The sequence below is a fragment of the Coffea arabica genome, chromosome 3c (genome assembly GCF_036785885.1).
Source record: "Coffea arabica cultivar ET-39 chromosome 3c, Coffea Arabica ET-39 HiFi, whole genome shotgun sequence".
Classification (NCBI taxonomy): domain Eukaryota; kingdom Viridiplantae; phylum Streptophyta; class Magnoliopsida; order Gentianales; family Rubiaceae; genus Coffea; species Coffea arabica.
In genome coordinates this window covers 13,131,408-13,151,714 of record NC_092314.1, presented here as the reverse complement: position 1 = coordinate 13,151,714, position 20,307 = coordinate 13,131,408, and the positions used below count along the sequence as shown (strand labels likewise).

Genomic DNA, 20,307 nt, shown 5'->3' with positions numbered 1-20,307 from the left:
TCACAAGAAATTTTGTTACATGCATCCACAAAGAGCCAGCCTTGATCATAATTTCCGAAGTTTTCATCTTAGTAGAAAACAGACAAGGAGATGGTAATATCATGAGTGCAAAAAGAAGAAAAAGCGGTCCCAAGTAAAATACCCAAACAGGCTTCCGGGTAAACTAGTCTCCACTAAGGGTTCTTTAATAGTAAATTATAGATGCAGATAGGCATTTGATTTTCCATTTTTAGATTGTTGTAGTGTTACAGATTGTTTTCGCACCATCTATCTTCAATAAATGATTCATAATATATAGTCCAGAATGTAGTATAAATAAGTTATTTTAGTGACGTGCCTCTCTTTTCTATTCTGTATTCTTTTCCCCTCTCTTGCACATTCCACATGTTTCATGGCAAATGGCATCTAAACGTTTTAAGAAAAGTCATCTAGATGCCACTAACTGTGTAAAATTCTGTTGGAATTTGTTCTTTCTCGTTTGAACGTAATTATCTTGAAGCAACTAAAGTTTGCTTTTGTGGATAGATGAATTGCCAAAAGGAGAGAATAAGCAATTGAAACCAGTAATTAAAGGACAACAAAAAAGAAGCTTTCCCGATTATGCTTATGTACAGAAATTCCATTTTAAATATGACAGCCTGGTAACAAATCATTATCATGATCATTATCATGATCATCACTACTATTATGGTGAGTCTTGGTCCTTTGGAGTATAAGCACAATATTGTCTTAGTTTTTGTACTTTCTATTATGCCCTCCTTCTTTTGTTATGTAATTTATTGTATTTCATTTATGGTGGCAATTATCAATATAAGACCATATTCCATTATATTTGTATTATAATGGTAATTCATATGAAAAACTTCCTAACCAAAACTATTTAACTATCCATGGTCGCTCAATAATATTAATACTATTGAAATAGATTTATAATTACAAGTACTAAGAAAATACACATCAAAATAAAAGAATAACAACTAAAATGAAATTAAAAGAAAAGAAAAAAAATAAAAACTACAAACAAGAGTGAAAGAAAAGAATAAAGAGGATAAACTCATCAGCTCTACTAATAAAATTTTAATTCCTCTTTAAAAATCAACAACAAACTAGGAATAATTATTGTGGAATATTTACATCCCATAATTAACAAACATAACACTAAAACGAATACAGAAAGTTCGTATTCAAAGAATTCATATATACTTAATTTTGTTTTGAACAATTTTGACTAACAAATTCAACTCATATAACATGTGAAATTGGCATAGTAAAGCATGTGAACAACATTAATACAAAAACTTCAGTTTTACTTGGCATGGAAACTCAAGTTGCTCAAAATTTTTTTTTTAAAAACTAGTCCTACATTCGAGTTATAAATAATCAACTTATTATAATACTTATTATAATTATACTAATACAATTTTTTAAGAAAAAGTGCAAGAAGTAATAAGAATTTATTGAAATTATGTCAAAATATTTTTGTCAAATCTCATTTTTTTAATTGTTAAAATTAAATGATTTCATCAGAACTTCCTCCATTGATGTTAATTCAACCAAGACAAATCTAAACTCTAACTAGTAAATGATTTCGTCAGGAGATTGAAGATAAGAGATAAATGCAGAACATACAAAGTGTAACCTAGAATTATAAAAATAAAACAACCCAATTTATTGATATTGTAATTTGTCAGTGTTGTGATGTAATAACCAAGGAGTAGTGCATGGTTATTAACCGAGGAGCAGTGTTTGTACTTTGTAGAATAGATAGAAACACAGTTAACGGAAAGCAACTTTTCGCACCAAAAAAAAAAAAAAAATCAACAGAAGGAAGATGAGTATGGTATTCTTGTGTTTCTATTGGAGGAAATTAATATGAATTTTACCCGGAAAGTTGCTACATTCTTCGGATTTTACTTGCGAATTTAGTATTTGCTGTTAAATTCTCGGGAAGGTTACTCATTAAATGCTCCGAGTCTCTTGTACATTTTTTTTTTTTTTGTAAAGGTATGCGGAACCTGTTTGTTCCAATCTTGTGCAAATCGTTGGTGAAGCTTCAATATCTTATATTCAAATAAAAATATTAACTTTGATGTATTAGCCTTTTGTTTAAGGAATTTAGAATTTGGAAAAAGTTGTCTCAGATTGTGATTGTTGATTCAAAGAATCAAATTTCATTATATTTCTTTTCAATGCTATTTGAAATTTTATTTCTATTTGCCATACTTTATGAAGTATTTTCTTGACCATGAAATTAAAAAATTCTGCTCTACTTTTTCCCCTCCCCTTCAAGTAAACTATAGGTTCTTAGTAAGAACTCTTCAAGACAATGTTTGCATATTTTTTCTCCCATTATTTTTTGGTAATTGGATTACTATCTAGAGTATAGTAATTGAAATATATGACATGGTACAAGGATAGAAAAAAGTAATGTATTGTCTATGCACTATCAGTGTTGCAGATTTTGAAGCATCTCAACATACCCCAAATCTTCCCCTTCCTATCTTCTCGTTCACTTTGTAGTCTCTGTTCAATGCCTTGCTTATTAGTGTTTTTCTCTTTTATTTTTTTTAACTGTGTATTGTCCCTTTTGTTTTTCTTTCTTTTTTTTTTTTTGTACTTAGGCTTCAATTTTAAAAATGTTTGTAATAAAAGTAATGCAACATCATAGATTCAAAGATTATCTTATAGACATTTAAATAAGTTTAATTTTTACCTTAAAACACAAATTAATTACACCTTTGTAACCCGTATATTGAGTTGTGTAATTGTTTTCTTCGGTTGTGTAATAATTTGGACTGGTTGAGAGACTTGGAAATCGGGTGTAATTATATAGCTGTCTTATATAACTTTATTGCTTATTGGTATAACACAACAGCCATATCAATATGTCTTAGGTTATATATAATTCTTTTTCAATTTTTTGTCCTTCAGTCCCTTGACACCATATTAGTTGAAGTTACAGAACTCTTCTTGAGAGAAGGTGGTCCTGTTTGAGAGTGGGTGATGGGATTTCAAGAAAGACTTTCCCTGTCCCAACCTCAATTCCTCCTGCCCTAATTGGGCATCCACCATTAGATTACCCCCCGAGAGCTACAAGTGTATACTAACCAACTACTTTAGGCCACTAGGGAGAGTTTTAAAACTTTTTTTGAGTGTAGGTCAAGAGATCGAATGTCTTGGCATGCATTCTAATCCAGGATTTCCTGAAAATTTCATTAACATGTGCAAAAAACACTTGTCTGGTCCGGTGGCAGTTCAATCTCCCCAGATTTTCCATTGATTCCCTTGGGTCCACCGCTTCCTCTTAATGTAGAGTAGGAGTAGAGAGAGCTACAAGTGTATATTGGATTTAGCCGAATATGAGTCTCGGATTGCCAATGTGCCGCATTAGTTCACAGAAAATAGGTACTAGTGTTAAGATTCCAGTCTTTAAGTTTATCTTCTCAAACAAGTACATTGATTTTTTTTTCGTCCTATCCTTCTTGATATTTTTTGGCAACCTCGACAGTGATGTTCTTGTTACAAAGTTTATGAGGCATTGGGGTAGTCGTCCTAGTATTACAACAATATTTGCGATTACCTAATCTCTCCCTATCTTTTGTCTAAAGCTTTGTCCAAAAGCATATACCATAAATAAACTTTTAAATTTCCCAACGATTTTTCAGGAACATGTTTGGCACTATCATGTGGAGCTAGCATCTGAAATCGTTTGCCACCCTCAAAACTCAGCCCACAACATGGTTCTACAAGATGCCAGAATCCCAGTTTGTATGACTGAGGAAAATATTTCATGTTTGTATGACTTCTAAAAGTCCATTGTTTTGAAAATTGTTACAGCCACAGCCTTTTGGCTATAAGCATAGGTGGAGACACTAAATCGTGTGCAGGATTATCGATGTTTAGGGTTAGGGATGTACAGTGAATGACGCGTGTGTTGACAGCAAATATTAGCTCTGATTATTTGGATTTGGCCCTTGCCAAACTACTAATGGTTTTGAACATTGTCAAGGAACTCGATAGTTTGTCATGGGTGTGATTGTGTTATGAATTTGAATGGGTTGGAAATGTGTGGACGTGTTGTTATATGCTATGAATTCTTGAAATTGAGGGTTTTTTGGCAAGCTAGCAAAATTTTCCAAACTTGTCCAAAATTTTCAAATCGCATGTAGCTGAACCAAAACCAACCCTTAGTGTTGTTAACTAGACGATAGTACTAATCATAGGGACTGTAACTTCACAGTACTTAACTGTCCAGCCTAGCTATATAACTTTAGAAAAGGGATAATTGCATAAACCTCCTCTGGAGTTTCTGACATTAGCACTCACCTCTCCTATGATTTAAGAAATAGCACTGACCTCCCTTAGGGGTGGGACTATTGCTGACAAAAAATTGTGAAAATTTACCTTTGTACCCTAATTATTTGGAGAAATCTAATGAACTAATTTTGCAAAAAAAACCTTGTTTCTTGTCAACAAATTAATGACTTGGTAAAGGGATTTGGGGCAGTATGACCGTCCCTGCACGGTTAAGGGCCAAGATTGGCCCTCAAAATTTTGTGCGGCTGAGATTACACCATGTAACTCGATTTCCGCGCCAAGTGTGGGGCCCACCACTATCTGTTGTGAAAATATATCTTGTGAAAAAAAAGTTACACGATGTACAAAAAAAGTTACGACCAGTTGATAATGACTACAATTGGCAGGGACGATTGCACCTGCAACCGTCCGTGCCCCGAGTCCCTTGGTAAAGATATTAAACATGCGGCAGAGCCTTTAGGCAGAGCACTGAAATCAATGACTTGGTAAAGATATAGTCTATGGAAGTATGGTGCTGCAATCTCTGAGCTCAATAGCATGTTATCTATATATAACAAAGAACTTGCACCACCTAAAATTAGGCGCATAAGGAGGACTTATTTGTAGTATGTACTATGAATTACTACACTCATAAAACTTGCCATACATCTATTTCTTGTAAAAAAAAATAGCTAATTGATTTCCATATAGTTGTGAATTAGAGATGCAAACAGCTATTTGATTTTCCGTATATGGATTGTTGTTTTATTAGGATGGCAGCCCTTTCCTTAGGGATTGCCTTGACATCATCTATCTTCAATAAATAGTTCATCACATTTAGTCAAAAGGGTAATATAGCCATAAGTTCTTTTATCAATGTACCTCCTTTCTTTATTTATTCTTTCCCCTTTTTAGCACAATCCACATTTCTCAAGGCATATAGCATCTAAACTGATTAAGAACAGTCATATAGCAGCCACTAGGTGTGTAAAATTCTGTTGGAAATTGCACTTTTCTCTTTAGAACATATTTAAGCAACTAAAATTTGCGTTTGTTGATGCTTGAATTGCCAAAAGGAGAGAACAAGAAATTGAAACCCCTAATAAAGAACAAGAGAAAGAAGCTTTTGTGGCTATGCTTATGTACGAAAAATCCCTTTTAAGGATGAAAGACTACGAATAAATCCCCACTAAACAGAGGGTTCTGAGGCAAAAGATAACTGACGAAGACCAATTTTTTTGAGCAGAGAACACAAAATTGTTCATACAAATATCCTACTCTAAATTAGGCACCTGCAGCAATGAATACTTTTTTTTAGCTATAATTCAGTTTTTTTATTCTTTTCCACGAGGACAACTTTCACGAGTTGGAATCTGTTCCTAACTTCGCCAAAGTTTGAGAAGTTGTGAAGGTCACTTGAGATCTTTTAACTTACATGTTGAAGCTATTTTCTTAATTTGTATGTAGCTTCTTTAAAGTACAAAGTCATTAAACACCTAAAAATTTAGGGTAAATTACATATAACCCTCCTATGATTTCATCTATTGTCACATAATCCCCTAGTGTTTCAAAATATCCATTTCATTCTCCTATGATTTTATCTAAAGTAGAAATCCGACAGAAAATAACTTATATAACGTTGTTAATTGAAACATCAATAGTGCCATTACTTAAATGTTAAATTAATCGACAACTTAGCTACCTTATATAAAAATATAAGGGGATTATATAGATAAATGCAAAATCACGAGATAAAGTGAATATTTATACAAACCATAAGGGGGTTACATGAAAATTGAGATTTTATCACACCCGATTTTAGAGCATGTTTGATAGAAACACTGTAATTGATTGTGTAGTCTGTCCATTTTCCACTTTGCACAAAATCATAAGGGGGTTATGTGACTAATTTAAAAGTTTAGGGGGATCATCTAACATTATGTAAAATCATAGGGGGTTATAAGTAATTTATCCGAAAGATTATTGATCTTTACTTGGATTGGATTAATCCTATTTGTATATTGGATTTGGGGAATGAATAAAACAAAGTGGGATTTCTCTCAAACTTTTAATCACTCCAGAATTATAGATTAATACTAAAAAATGTTCAACACGTAGACGATTAAAATGGTTGTCACTTCCAGAAAATTAATTATCTATCCATTTATAGTGGTAATTTAGGAGATAAAACTGTACCATTAACTACGCCTGATTATAAATGAGAGATTGTACTGTACCTTATTCCTAATAATCGGTTAAGGATCCTCACTTAAATTTTAATGGTTAAGTTTAATTGTGGAATGGAAACCAATATTCCATCTCCACGTACATTCTACAATGTATAAACCTATACAAATAAGTTTTTCTTCTGTTGAATAAATGTACATCAATGAGGGCATTCCTCGAAAAACATTTGTGTTACAGTACAGCTGCATGCTTGAATCATCATTCTACCCATGATGCATCCTACCTTCATTCTAAGCCTAAATAATCAACATTGTCAATTGTCCCAAAAAAAAAAAAAAAAAAAAAAAAGGAAGGCGACACAAGTAAAAAAATAAAAATAATCATTTGAGCTGAAGTCTTCCAGTGATTAACTGATTTTGACCATGCAGCAAATTGCATTTTCTTCAATCTTACAAGTTATAACTCTTAACACCATAAACCACTTGCTCTGGAATTTCTGAGGTTTTTTGAGGCTTTGGAATTTACCACCATGGTAAGGCAGTCCAAAGCAGGTTTTGATATAGTTTCCCTTTCAAATCATTTGTTCAATCCATATCATTAACATCTTTGATACTTAACCTGATTTAGAGATTTCAAATATAGCTCCCCAGTGTGCACAATCTCTGTTATCACTAGAAAGCCTTGCATAAAATTTTGAAGCTCCATTCTAATCCAGATTAAAAGCTACCAGAACTACATGGCCTTAGATTAGTATACGTGTAGGTTGTGCATAATTTGCAACTTCGGGTTACATCAATCCAAAATTTGTGTGTTATTGCTTCCTGCAACTATTACTTCATCGCTACCACAATAAGGTTTTTTTAATATTATCCTTCGTATCCCCTAAATTTTTTTTTTTGAAAAAAAAGGTCTGCACTGGTACAAGCAACACAGAATATTCTTAACTCTTGGGCATGAATAAGCCGCTTCAGTTATCTTTAGCTTCCGTTGGAGCTCTTCGAATAGCTGGTATTTGACCATACAGACAGATTCGCAGATCACCTTCAAGCAGTCGTTGATGAATGTAGCTCTTGTACAGGTCCCAGAACTCTTCTCTGTCAAATGATATTTTCCATGCAGGTACAAAATTAACCATCTTTCGAGTGAAAAGAAAATGTGCACGCATTACGTAATCAAGGGAAAAGGGATGAAAATTTTGAGTTGCATGAAAAGCAGTATGACACAAATTTCCCCATTTGACCCTGTCTGACGCAAAATAGGTGTCGTGTGCAATGCTTAGACAATATTCAAAGTAAAGGGTGAAGCCATGGAAATGGAAATCAAAGAAAGAGAGAGACAACCATGAGGACAACCATGGCATTCCAGATATTGGAATTCAGCAAACCCGATATCAATATCACATGGTTCACAAGCGTAATCATAATGGGAATATCAGCTAAACGGATCAAACCTGACTTGAGGAAGTGTGAACAAGGAATAGCCCTTGACATCTGTGTGCATGTCAAGAACAATAACTGCCAATCTTGACAAGCCCAATGCTTCCATGTCAATCAACTTCTTTATCCTACAACAAATGCAAAATGCTTAGCAAATCAAGATATACAACGGGTGAACTAAAGAGTAAGGGTAGGAAAATAACATTTCCTAAGACAGTTCTCTCTCTTCTCTCCCTCTCTCTCTAACTACAATAAACCCTTCCAGTAAATGGATAAATCGTCTAACTATAAGATTTCTGAGTCCTGGAAGACTGATCAGACAGAGGAGACAATAAATTGGCAACCCAAATTAAGTCAAACAAAAGCAATATCTAGTTCCAAAACCATATGCCAAAACAAACAACCAGTAAGCAGCGTGAGAAAGAGCCACATGCAACTTATGCAAGAAAGAAGCTTCACCTACCTGTTTGGTGTTCCACAAGCAACATTGACACGATTCTTTAGAAAAGAAACCTGTCACCACACATGTAAAGAAAATGTCAAACTTCAAGACCAAAAGAAAGGAGAAGACTTGGCCACATACACCAGAACGTTACATATGCTGCAGACGGACAATATTGTTTTGTAACTACAGGAATTCCTTAACTTTTTGAGATTTTCATAGAACCTAAGACAGGATTAAAGTCAACACTGTAAGGAAGAAAAGAGAATGACTTCAAAAGGATAATATGCTTTACACTCTTTCAGGTCATACAAAAAGAAAAATGCAGAACAAGTTTCTCACACTGTAATCTTATACTTTCACTTGTTTACTTTCCTATGGTTTTTTACCAACAGATGAATTTCTTGACAGTTAATATCTAACCTAGTAAAAATTGAAATAAGTACATGATTGGGCAAAAAAAAAGACAGCCTTTTTTATCAGAAAAATTGATTTATGTTTGGGAAAGGAAAATTCCAAGTTTGTTGTCTACATAGCAAAGATATTTGTTGACACAGGTACACGCATGATTGGCAAAAAACAAAAAGAAAGGCTGGTTTTAGAAGAAAAGTTATTTATGAGTAGGAATAACATACCAATTATCTTGTCTATAGAAAAAACACATCCATTGACACACTGTAGTGATGTACAAACTAGCAGCCAGACCAAATGGCATAAGGAACACAACTCAGCAAAGCTGCATATCACTTAGGAAATTAACTTCAGTTTCCAAAAAAAATAAATATGAACAGATTGCCATTTCTTCTTGTCAAGTTTAACAGACAGATGTAATTTTCAGCACTGCCTGCTTCACCGGTTTTTTGTCTCCATTTCTTAGTTACATAAATGCACTAATCATCTGGATTACTATTAAAAAATATTAAAAAAAGCCCATGTAACCAAAGCAAGTAAAGTTTTATGAATCAGCCATTCAATGAATAAGAAGCTCATCAAAGCTAAGCATTAGTTAGAAAACAAAAACACTTGCATCAATTCCTCTCGAACTGCTAAAAGTTCACCAAAAGAGGCAAATCAACACAGCATTTAAATTTGTTTAAATGTGGGATGCCTGAAAGGCTTTTAGATAAGTTAGGTTCAAAGAGATAGGATGCCGAATGAGAACATTTTGAAAAAACAGGATTACTACCATGCAGTTACATCTCTCATTACTACAATGGATGTGAAACAAGATGCTTGCCGGGAGAGAGAGTAACAAGAACAACCAAGTATATAAGTGGGGAAAAAACCGTGCAAACAGGGAAAAAAAGTTAATGATCAGTGACAGAGAGGAAAAAATAAAAAACAAAAACAAAATGTTAGTGCTCTTCTTGTAGAAGCAGAGCTAATGATCAAGACCATACAAGGGGATTGTCAGGCATATAGAGGACCGTCTTCGTAAAGCCATGACAGAAAATCAAGACCTACTTAATTTGAGAAGAAGAATATCAATCTATGATTTCTACATCTTATGTTTGGAATTTGTTTTAAATGTTGCCACTTGCTTTTTTTCTTCTCAGATGCTTCTTTCTATTACCAAAATAAAATGCATAGCTTTACCTAAGTCTAGCCCGATCCTCATCCTTAAGTGATTGATTGCCCAGAGTTAAAATGAGGACCAAGTTTTCCTTGTAATTTTTCGAGGTATTGTCAAAAACCTGGTTGAAGTTAAATTATGTGAACAGCCAAAATGCAGAAGTTAAAAGTATTGGATTTTGAACAACTTATTCCTTTATGCTATTTCAAGTGATTTTTCAACTGATAATTCCAGGTTCATGCTAAGCAGAAAATTAGGCTTACTAGTTTGTCATTGAAGACCGATAAATTGTCAGACAAGGGAGTTACTTGTGGCCAGCAGCAGGTTCATAAATGTGCATGCTTTACTGATACTGGTGAGGACTAAGCCTAGAATTGCATCTCAGATCTCATCTAAAGTCCCGAGCTATTATTTGAAACTTGAAAGGTTCTAATCTGTTGCAAGAGTCGACAGACAATAAAAGATGGCTCCAAACCTGAAACCAATTTGAACAGTAGATGTGAATAATTTTCTCCATCCCCTAATCTAGACATGTCTTTATGTGTCAATTATCTCTATCAACAGTAACTTTAATCTTTTTCAACTTATAATACTTAGAAGCCAAGCACACAGAAATTAAAGATTATAATCACAATCATAGCACCAATACAAGGGCATCAATCGATTTCTACTTATTCCTTAACTTTTGTAGAGTTTCTAATGAAAGCAAGACCTAGTAAAACTGTTCTAAGAAAGGAAAACTAGTGTACCTGCTCCTCTATCTTCATATGCTTTGAGAACAACTTCACAGCATGGCATTCTTTAGTCAGAGGCCGCAATTCCCTGTGAAGTCAGGACAAAACCACATTATTCTGATAATTGCTAGGCCTTGCTTAGAAAAATGAAGCTACTGATTCTTTTATTACAGAATGTGGAATCTCAGAAATTCTACAGCAATATGTTTTTAGATTTCTAGGCATTAACCTGAGAAGTTCTAATGATCTTAGGGCTGATAAAGAAATTACAAGAAGTGCAGGATTTCCAGGATCAACGTTCCCTTCTCCAAGCTGTTTCTCACAAAGAACTTCTTTGAATGAGGATCCAAATGCTGTTTTCATGTGTTCTCCCAAATTATTTTGTGCTGCATTCTGACTTAACTCAACCATGCATGTATCTGCTGCCAAAACAAACAACAGAACTACTGTGAGAATACATTCAATCAAGAGAAGAATCATAATAAAGACGCAAAACAAAAAATTTAAAAGAACAGTATCATAAGAGGAAAGATCTTATGATAGTGAACCAAACAAAAACCCAAAAAAAAGGGAGAGCAAACTAGGGAAAACGGTGCGTTTAGCTCATGATGGTAAAATTTTATGCTAATGTCAAATGCATTTGTACTGGATTTTGTAGGATTGAGTTCTATACAGTTGTCAGAGCTATTCCATGGAGCAGTTGATGGTCCAGATGTGTTCCATTTAAATTCGAATGAGTTGGATTGATTGTAGAACACAACCTATAATGAATGACAAAATTTGTTGTGTTTTTAAGTGTTAACGTCTTAGTGTCTAAGTTTGTTATGTCAATGTCAACATCTATTGTGCGTGTATGGTGCAATTGAAATTGGCAATTGCAGAAGCAGCCCAGATTCATCTTTTAAAGTAAAAACCGAACATGCATGCCACCACCTAAGGATTACAAAAACGAGTACAAATGCCTTTAATCTGAAATAGCATGTCTTGCATGCAACACGCGATGACTATTGTCGAAGACAACCGAGGCAAATGTAGGACTGACCAAGACAGAGCACATTTGACAAGAAAAAAACACAAGGTTCGGAAATTTAATAATATCAACTACACCTCAACATTCCTATAGTATCAATTATTCCAACTTCCTCAAATCCAAGGTAAATTCAAACAAATAAAAAAAAATGAAACTGACAACAAATGCTACTTTCAACGAGTGATAAAATTTGTTGTGTTTTTGTCTGTTAATGTGTTAGTATCTACATCTGTTGTGTTTGTGCATACATTGCATACATTTCATGGTTGAATTAAAACTGACAATTGCAAAAGCCCTGGATCAGTTTTGTAATACAAGAATTGCACCTTGGATGGTGTGCAAAAGATAACCATGTCAAATTATTATACTCACAAAACTGCCAAAAAAATTGCAAATTTGACACAAGAAAAAAAGAAATACTGAGAAAAGCAAAACTTTGAAATGCACTTCACTGTTTCAGTTACCATGTTCATGATTCCCTTGTAAATTCCAAAAAAAAAAATGAAAAGATTAAACTAAAGAATTAGATTAAATAAGCAAGACGGGGCCAGGCAAGACCTTTGAAAGATTCGAGTTCGAGAGTGGAAAGTTGAATCCCATTGGCTGATTGATACTGGTGGAGGAAATAACTCAGCTGCTGCGACTGCGTGGGCTGCTGTACTTGTACGGCGTCGTTTTCCCTTTCCACTCCTTTCTTCTCGTTCTTCTTCCTCTCCTCCTTATACTCCTTGCTCTGATTCTTCTTCTTCTTCTCCCCCTTCCCGATTCTCTTGAACTTGGTGCTTTTGCTATTGGTGTTACTATTACCAGTTTCGGATTTCTTAGGCCCCAAAGGCTTTTGATTTTTATGCTTTTTGGTGGGTGTTTTTGAAAGCTGCTGCTTCTGATTTTTCTGCTTCCTACTCCCCATTTTGAAACAAGTCTCTGTTGAATTTCTACTTCCGGCTGCTGCAGCGGCGGCGGCAGCGCTGGTGGTGGTGGTGGTTGTTGTGAAGGCGAAATTTGGCTTAGGTTTACTTGCTCTGTTTAGTGGAGGGCAACGGACTCTACAAGGATCTAAATTAGAATTAATTGCATTAAACGCCCGCAGATTTAGTATATTTCCTCATATAGTCCCTACAGTTGTTTTTGTGTTACAATTATGCCCTGCAAGTTGCAAGATTGCAATTTGTTGAGAGAAAGGCAAAAACGTGAGGCTTGCAGAAGAAGGTTTAATCTTCTTTTGAAATTCATTTTCTAAGCACTATAGTATATTTAGAGTTCTCATATTTATATCTATCATTACGTTCAGTCATATTTGCGTGTTTTTCAAATCGTTCTTTGTAAATGGGCTCATAAACAAAATATGTGACGTGTGATTGTTTCAATTCAATTATTGTGCTTTTTTTTTATATAAATTTGAACGAAAAAGAAATTCTAAATTGTACCGTTTCTTGAACAGTTATATATTGTTTAAGGAATTTTTTTTGCTTTGATTGTTATTTTTCAAAAAGAAAATTTTGTGCTTTTTCACAAAAGAAGGTGTGCCCCGGAACAGTTGCCTCTCTTCAACTTGCATCCTAACTCTGGAGACACTTTTTGCTTGGAACTAATATTCTAGTCGCCACAGCTTGTGCCCTTTTTGAAGTTGTGGCAAATTAGACAAGAAGGGAAGAGAAGACATGATAAGAAATAAGAAAGAGGGCGACCAGCAAAAAAAAATTAGGCTGTGATTTGGTCATCATTGAGGCTGAGGCTACAAATTAGGGATCCTAAATTCATATAAAAGTAATTTACTAAAATTAAAATCCAATAATGACAATTAATTTTGTCATCTTCGGTAGGATCATTGGTAATTAAAAGCAATGGATGCGATTAAGCGACACAAACTCATCAGCCAAAACGTTACGAGTATACATTGACAATGTATACACTATCACCGATAGATTTATGATATATATGTAAAAGTTAAATTTTAAATTCAAATTTTGTACTGTTGTCATTCATCCAATGCTGACAGTGTATATTGTCAATGTAGGAAAGATTAATTCAAAAGGCACACTGTCAGTGTAAGAAATTAATTCAAAAGTTATTACCTTTCTCCCTCTCTGCCCACCCGTTCTCTTTTTGCTTTCTCTCTACTCTCAATTTTCTCGCCACCCTTATTCCACCGTAAAAGGAGGGAAATCTTGGTCTCCAGTCAAGATCCCCCTTTCTCTTCCTATAATATTTTTATTTTACATTTAATAAAGTTTCTTTTAGGGTATTCTAGTGAGAGTTTTTTTTTTTCTCTCCTAGTGTTTATTAGTGAGAATTTTCTTCTATCCTAGGCTATTTTAGAGGGAGTTTTATTTAATTTTTTGTTATTTTTCTTAGATCTAATAAGAGTTTTTTCATATCAATATGTTAGATTTGAAATTTCTTAATAGATAGTCAGACCTTAACATCAGTTTTGAACTTGAACCAGTTGGATAATAGATTTGAGGGAATAGGCATACACAGATATTTATGGTGCAGCTTGTGCAATTGATCAGATTTGACGGTTTGTGATTCACAATATAATGAGTTTTTAGATTAGATATATTTGTGACATGTACAATGTATTTTCTATCATTAATGCAGTTATCTTAGTAAGCAAAATGTGCTAAACGATTTCCACCAAATTTATTAATAACATTGGCCTCTGTTTTATCCAAAAAAAAAAAAAAAAAAAAACACACACACACACACATCAGCCAGGACATCAGTTCCATTTCCTTTTTCTTCATGATTAGTTTCAGGTTTTTAATAGTTTAAGCTCTCTGTTCAAGCTTAAATAGTTTTAGTATAGGTTCAATTCCCGTTTCAATAGATAGTCGATTGAAGAGTGAAACAAAGATTTGTGGTTGATTCTTTAAAAGAATACAGCTTCAAGACAGGTATTTCTAATCAATGAATTTTTTTTCATCATTTCGTTGTCTTTAAATTTTAATTCTACCTTTAAGTATCTTAAATATTTGATTGATCGTAAGGTGGCTTAAGTCCTTAAGTGTGATTGATTGTAAGGTGATTTGAGTCCCTTTAATTAAGGCATTGCACACCACAACCTTTTGATCAGTTAAAAGCATTTGTTCATTTTTTTTTTTTTTGTTTTTCTTAATCAGCAACATCAACACTACTACTTTTTTTTTTATCAATTAAAAGGTTTTGGTTCCCCCCACCCCACTTGTTCCCCCCGTAGTCAGTCCTGTATCTTGCATTTTGTCCAATTAGTTATTTTAATGTTCTTGTTTATTATATTAATTTTACATGAAGCAAAAGGACAAAAAACAAATATGATCTAGTGTCTTCATGTCATTTATTTTAGGGCAATGTTTTGGACCAATGCAGATTTCATTCTTTTTGAAAGTAATGCTGCTTAATAGTGACATTTTTTTCACATGAAAATGCTGCTTAATAGTTGAATAGCTAATCTCATACCAATACTGGCTAAATGCAGAACAGTCTCACCATTTAAATTTGCATGTAAACTTCAGTTGTCGCAGCAGAACACTTGCCCTCTCCTCCGTGCAGCAGTCTACAAAAAGATACGTGTGAGAAATCAGTTTCCTTTGTGTTCTTTTTCTCATTTTTATCCCTATCATACACCTCTAAGTCTAAAACCAAAACAATGTCTCATGTATTAACGCTATTCCAACCCCGGAAACGATTCAATTTATGGGCTCATTTTACCAGTAGAGCATCATAAGGGTGTTCCTCCTTTTTAAGACAACACAGTAGCATTCTTATACCTCCTCCATTTACCTTCATAAAAAGACATTTCTGCCAAAACTCATAAATTTCTTCTAGATACAGGCCAATCTAAAATTAAACAAGTTGCGGTACTTAAGCGCACTTTTCTGTTGTTGCTATGATAGTTTCTGGTGCTACGGAAGTTAATTGGGTTCGAAGGAAATCGAATAAAATATCTCAGGAACTTTAATCGATTCTCTTTGGACTTGGACGATTTTCAGTAAGCTTAGTAATAATAGTTCTACCCTTAATAAAAATGGATTTCCTAATTTGTGTCCCTTTGCACAATCAAAACTTAATTAAAATCTCAGACGATTAAACAATAGAAGTGTAACATTTTTTTGTTCTAATATTGATTTAGAGCTTAATTATCTTGTGCCATAAGGGAATTGAATGGACGGATTCATTAGTTTTTGATCTGGAGATTATTTTCTTCATGTCGTATAGTATTTTCTTCTTCTTCTTCTTCTTCTTTTTTTTTTTTTTTTGTCTTTTTGACAAAACAGTAGCAGCCCCTATCTATGAAACCCATCATCCAAATTTGTGCCATGATGGTGTACAAAATTCTCTCAAAGCACTACTTTTCCAAGGTCAACTCAACTTTGACATTCTAAGCCTCAACACTAAGCTTCTAGAAGTTGACTCACTAAAATCTTGAAACTCACTTTTTAGAATCATGTCCTTTTTCTGCATATTGGAGAATATCCAGATACATGATCTTGAGCCGACCTATCACTTATCTTCTTTCAGTTCGTTTTTGTTTTTGTCATTTGTGATGAGTGTGCAAAAAAAGTTATGTATTGCCTTTTGCTCAAATATTAAGTGGAGGAGATATAAAAGCCATTGAGTGGATATATAATGCATTGAGTCATGGACTCCACTTGAACTTTTAAACCTTGCAAATTAAAGGTGCACTTTAGGGGGTCTAAATTCAAAGGCATGCTTAGTATTCTACTCCCTTTTTTTTTTTTTTTTTTTTTGAAGGGGAGACTTGAAGCATTATAAGGAGGAAGGGAGAGTCCAACTAAGAATCTCATAAACACCGATTAGTGTTCCACTAATTAAGTTATAAATGCGATTTCTCCCATTTTATGTGTCTAAATTAAAAGTTATTGACATCAGTGGTTAACTTAAGTATCAACACTAATCTATTCTTGTCCCTTGAGTTGGTTGAAATAGTAGAATTGATGTTATGCATTTCTATCAACCTGAGTTCGAATTTCTCTTGAAACATCTGCACGTCGCATAGGGCTTCCCTAGTGTGTTTCATCCCTCTGTGTGGTTAGTGGGTTATTGTACGGGACGGGTTTATTCAGTACGTACTCTCGGGTAGCGGTTACAGTTCCCTTGTCCAAAAAAAAGCTGCGTTTGGAATGAAATTTATTTGGATAAATTTGTTTAAAAATGATACTATATCATTTTTGTTTTTGTGATATATTTTATGTGAGATTAAAATTGATTGATATAATAAAGATGTGATTGAAAACATATTTGTTAAGTAATACAAAAAATTCTTTCTAAATTGGTGAATCCAAATGGACTTTTGCCTAATTTCAAGTTTAGACTAGAATTTTAGTCATCATTCCTTTTAATGTGTTTAATATTTGCCTATCGTCCAGCCCAGAATCAAGCTGCCATTTAAAGCGCAATGAAACGATGGAAGAATCTATTTTACCAATACCCAGATCCAATCATGTAGCTAGGCACAGAGATTTATCCTCAAAAATATTTATACAAATCTAAAGTGCTAGATCATTTCCAACTTCATGAAAGATGGGAACATCATGACTTAGTTGTTTTGGAACTTCTTAGGTGGAGACTCTTTACATAGAGATATTTTACTTCAATTTTTTTCTCTCATGTTTTTTCCCTCTCATGTTGTATCTACTATTGCTTGTATAACTATTACCTCTATCCTAATTATACTTTGAACACATATTTGTTTAAACAATTATTTTTTTTGTAGTTCTGTAAGTAGGTAGTAATTGATAATGTAGCTTCATAGGTGGAGAATCTTTACTTAGAGATATTCTACTTTATTTTTCTCATATTTTACCCACCAATGTCTCAAGAATGATTACCTTATCCTATATTATACTTCAAACACATATTTGGGAATAGTTCTAGAACAATTAATGACAAGGTAGCAAACAAGTAGTCTACTCGTTACTTCATGCAAACAGACCTTTTCAATAAGCTACTATATTGTAGCATTAATTTGTCACATCGTAGCAAAATAATGTTCAATATCATATATCAAAAAAATAATTTCAACACTTTAAACCAACTACTAAAGAAGAACATCCTTACAAAACAAAACAAAAAAAAAAAAAAGGAAAGAAGGAAGTTAACAACGAAACTTAATATGAATCTAGATTTGCATGATTTATTACTTAAGTAGAGAGAACTATGAACTATCACATTCTTTAAAATAATAAATGATTAAATTTAATGTTTTATTTTTTAAAACACAAAAACTATTGTAAAAGTTCTAAATTTGAGTTTTTGTTAAAAGTGCTTTTAACATCAAAAGTTCAACTCTTAATTTTATGGGATGGTGTTTTTTCAAAAGTACTTTTGACATCGAAAAGTACTTTTTTTTTTTATCAAAAGCACTACAATTCTAAATAGGGCCTAAGAAGGGTTCAAATGCTATTTTGGATTTTTTCAATGTTCTCAGGAAAAAATCGAGTTCCTTTCCAACATGTGTGTGGGGGTTTGCTAAAAAAAAAAAAAAAAAAAAAAGAGATAAGGTTAGTCAAGAAGAGGATAAGAAGAAAGAAATCAGGAGAAGAGGGGCCAGATTGGATTGCCATTGGAGGATGGAAGCAAGAAGAGTGAGACCAAAAAAAAAAAAAGAACTCTTTGAGGGAAATATGGGGAATGGAAAACATATATAGGTACTTTGAGGAGTTCTCTATGAGGGTTAAAACTTTTATTACATCTATTCTTGTTTGACATTAGCTTAACTTGAGCAGTGCACTTGAAATTAATAGTTTGAGCTGGTAAAGTAAAAATATTGATAGTTTGGAATCGTAATATTATTTTCTACATGAAAAATATCATATCCTATTTACCAAGTTCATCTTCTACAAAGATTTTTTCTCCCAAGTCTATGAAACATGTAGACAAAAATAATGTTTTACTTCTTCTCACAAGTTATTTAACAAAGAATAAATGTCTAATGCCTCAAACATTTATTAAAGTTTCAAAATCATTTGCCTAATGTTGTATCTTTACGTCAAAAAGATGTTTCATAATCTTTTTATATTAAAGTCATTAGATTTATTAGCACAATATCAACATTCATTACTTCAAGTGGCTCAAACTTTACTTTTGGTTGTTTTAACTGAAAAAATAAACCAGTTTTATTACTAAAATGTCTTGCTAGCATTTGAAACCCTTTCCTATGTCCCTTTTATAAGACTTGAAATCCCTCTTTGGACCATATAAAAATATACATAATATACTAATCATTTTCGCACATGAATATTAACAATTATCACTCTTCTTTTGGTTTTGTTATGCTAATCAAACTTAAGATACAAAGAATTTGTAATCTAGTGCGTTTAATGTGACATTAAAGGGAAAATCACTTATTACCTATACTTATAGCTAATACAAAGTAAATCAAAATGTTAATTAAATCATTACTTTATTATCCATTTCTTTAATCAAGTAAGTAAGACGATAAACTAAATAAGATTATAAAAAACCAAACAAAACGCATGGTTCATGGCGACAAAGTTGACTATTTATTTCTAATGTATAGCACACACCAAATTTTTTAAGAATAACCCAAACAAATATGAGAGGCTAATGATTCGGACTTAGTAACGTATGCATTTGAAGCTAAACGAATGAGGCATAAACATCCAAGAACTTAAAGAGCAGCAAATCTGTACTAATTGAATTTTATACGCATAATTTTATTTTTAAAAAAAATATGATGGCTATTGACTGCAGAATTTTTATTTTCCTTTTTTTGACCAAAGACAACATTAATCAACTCTAGAACTGAAAATCTATTCTAATTGAATACGTAAAATCTATATTGTTATTTGAAAATATGACAGCTATTGAAAGCAGACATAGACGAACCAATAATAAAGGCAGATACAGAGGTTGACCAACAATCCAGGCTGTGATACGACCAATTAATATAGCAATTCAATTGCAACTATCCCATCAGTATGATGGCGACAAATGAGCACACAAGAAGGGATTTGTCTTACTACAGATTTAAATATATATTAATTAAAAAGAAGGACTTCAACTAGATAGGCTGACAAGCATTCCAAGTTTATTAAAAATTCCACAATAGTTTGGTGAAATAACAACTTAAATGTTATTAAAATAAATGATCCGTATTATTTACCAAAAAAATAATGCCAAATTAAAAAATCGCTACTCGAAACGAGTAAATCACTGAAATTTAACTTTCGCAGGAACTTATGTATTAATCTATCGTTGGTTTTGGTTTAATATGATAGCATTCCATTTTTCTAGGTAGAATTTAATGATCTCAAGATAATACTCACTATGTCCCACTTTGATAGTCATGTTTTCTTTTTTCGTCTGTCCTAAATTGTAGTCCACTTTCCAATTGAAAAATGTAGTTGTCTTTTAATTTCTCTATATTTTCATATGACTTTCTTTCAGCTCAAATAGAATTTTTTTTTAAAAATTTTTTTGGTATTCAGTGCTGCATTTTTTCTTTTTTATATTCTGATCTGTATGTAACATGGAAATTTTCAAAGGAGATCACTGAAAAAATGTAAAAGTTTGCTCCAAAAATTGGATTGTCCAACTATAAATAGTCAAATTAGCAATTTCTCTAAGATGGAGTTGAATCTGTA

The 20,307-nt window shown here is 33.1% G+C and overlaps 1 protein-coding gene across 1 annotated transcript; it reads right to left on the bottom strand.

Moving 5' to 3' along the window:
• Positions 1 to 7,199: 7,199 nt before the first annotated feature.
• On the bottom strand, positions 7,200 to 12,745 carry LOC113734672 (uncharacterized). The gene is made up of 6 exons (XM_072082286.1): positions 12,257 to 12,745; positions 10,898 to 11,090; positions 10,684 to 10,756; positions 8,383 to 8,432; positions 7,934 to 8,047; positions 7,200 to 7,577 (listed from the first exon to the last, which is right to left on the bottom strand). Exons 1-6 carry the CDS (start codon positions 12,606 to 12,608, stop codon positions 7,451 to 7,453), a joined length of 909 nt encoding a protein of 302 aa, XP_071938387.1. The 5' UTR covers positions 12,609 to 12,745; the 3' UTR covers positions 7,200 to 7,450.
• Between the last annotated feature and the right edge of the window lie 7,562 nt (positions 12,746 to 20,307).

What these genes read in the sequence shown, in the direction of transcription:
- LOC113734672 (XM_072082286.1), bottom strand. Translation starts at nt 12,608, where the DNA reads ATGGGGAGTAGGAAGCAGAAAAATCAGAAGCAGCAGCTTTCAAAAACA. An exon ending in ATATGAAGATAGAGGAGCAG is followed by an intron (nt 8,433 to 10,683) that starts GTACACTAGTTT and finishes GTGTGGTGACAG; the next exon opens with GTTTCTTTTCTAAAGAATCG. An exon ending in TTCACACTTCCTCAAGTCAG is followed by an intron (nt 7,578 to 7,933) that starts GTTTGATCCGTT and finishes ATCATTTGACAG; the next exon opens with AGAAGAGTTCTGGGACCTGT.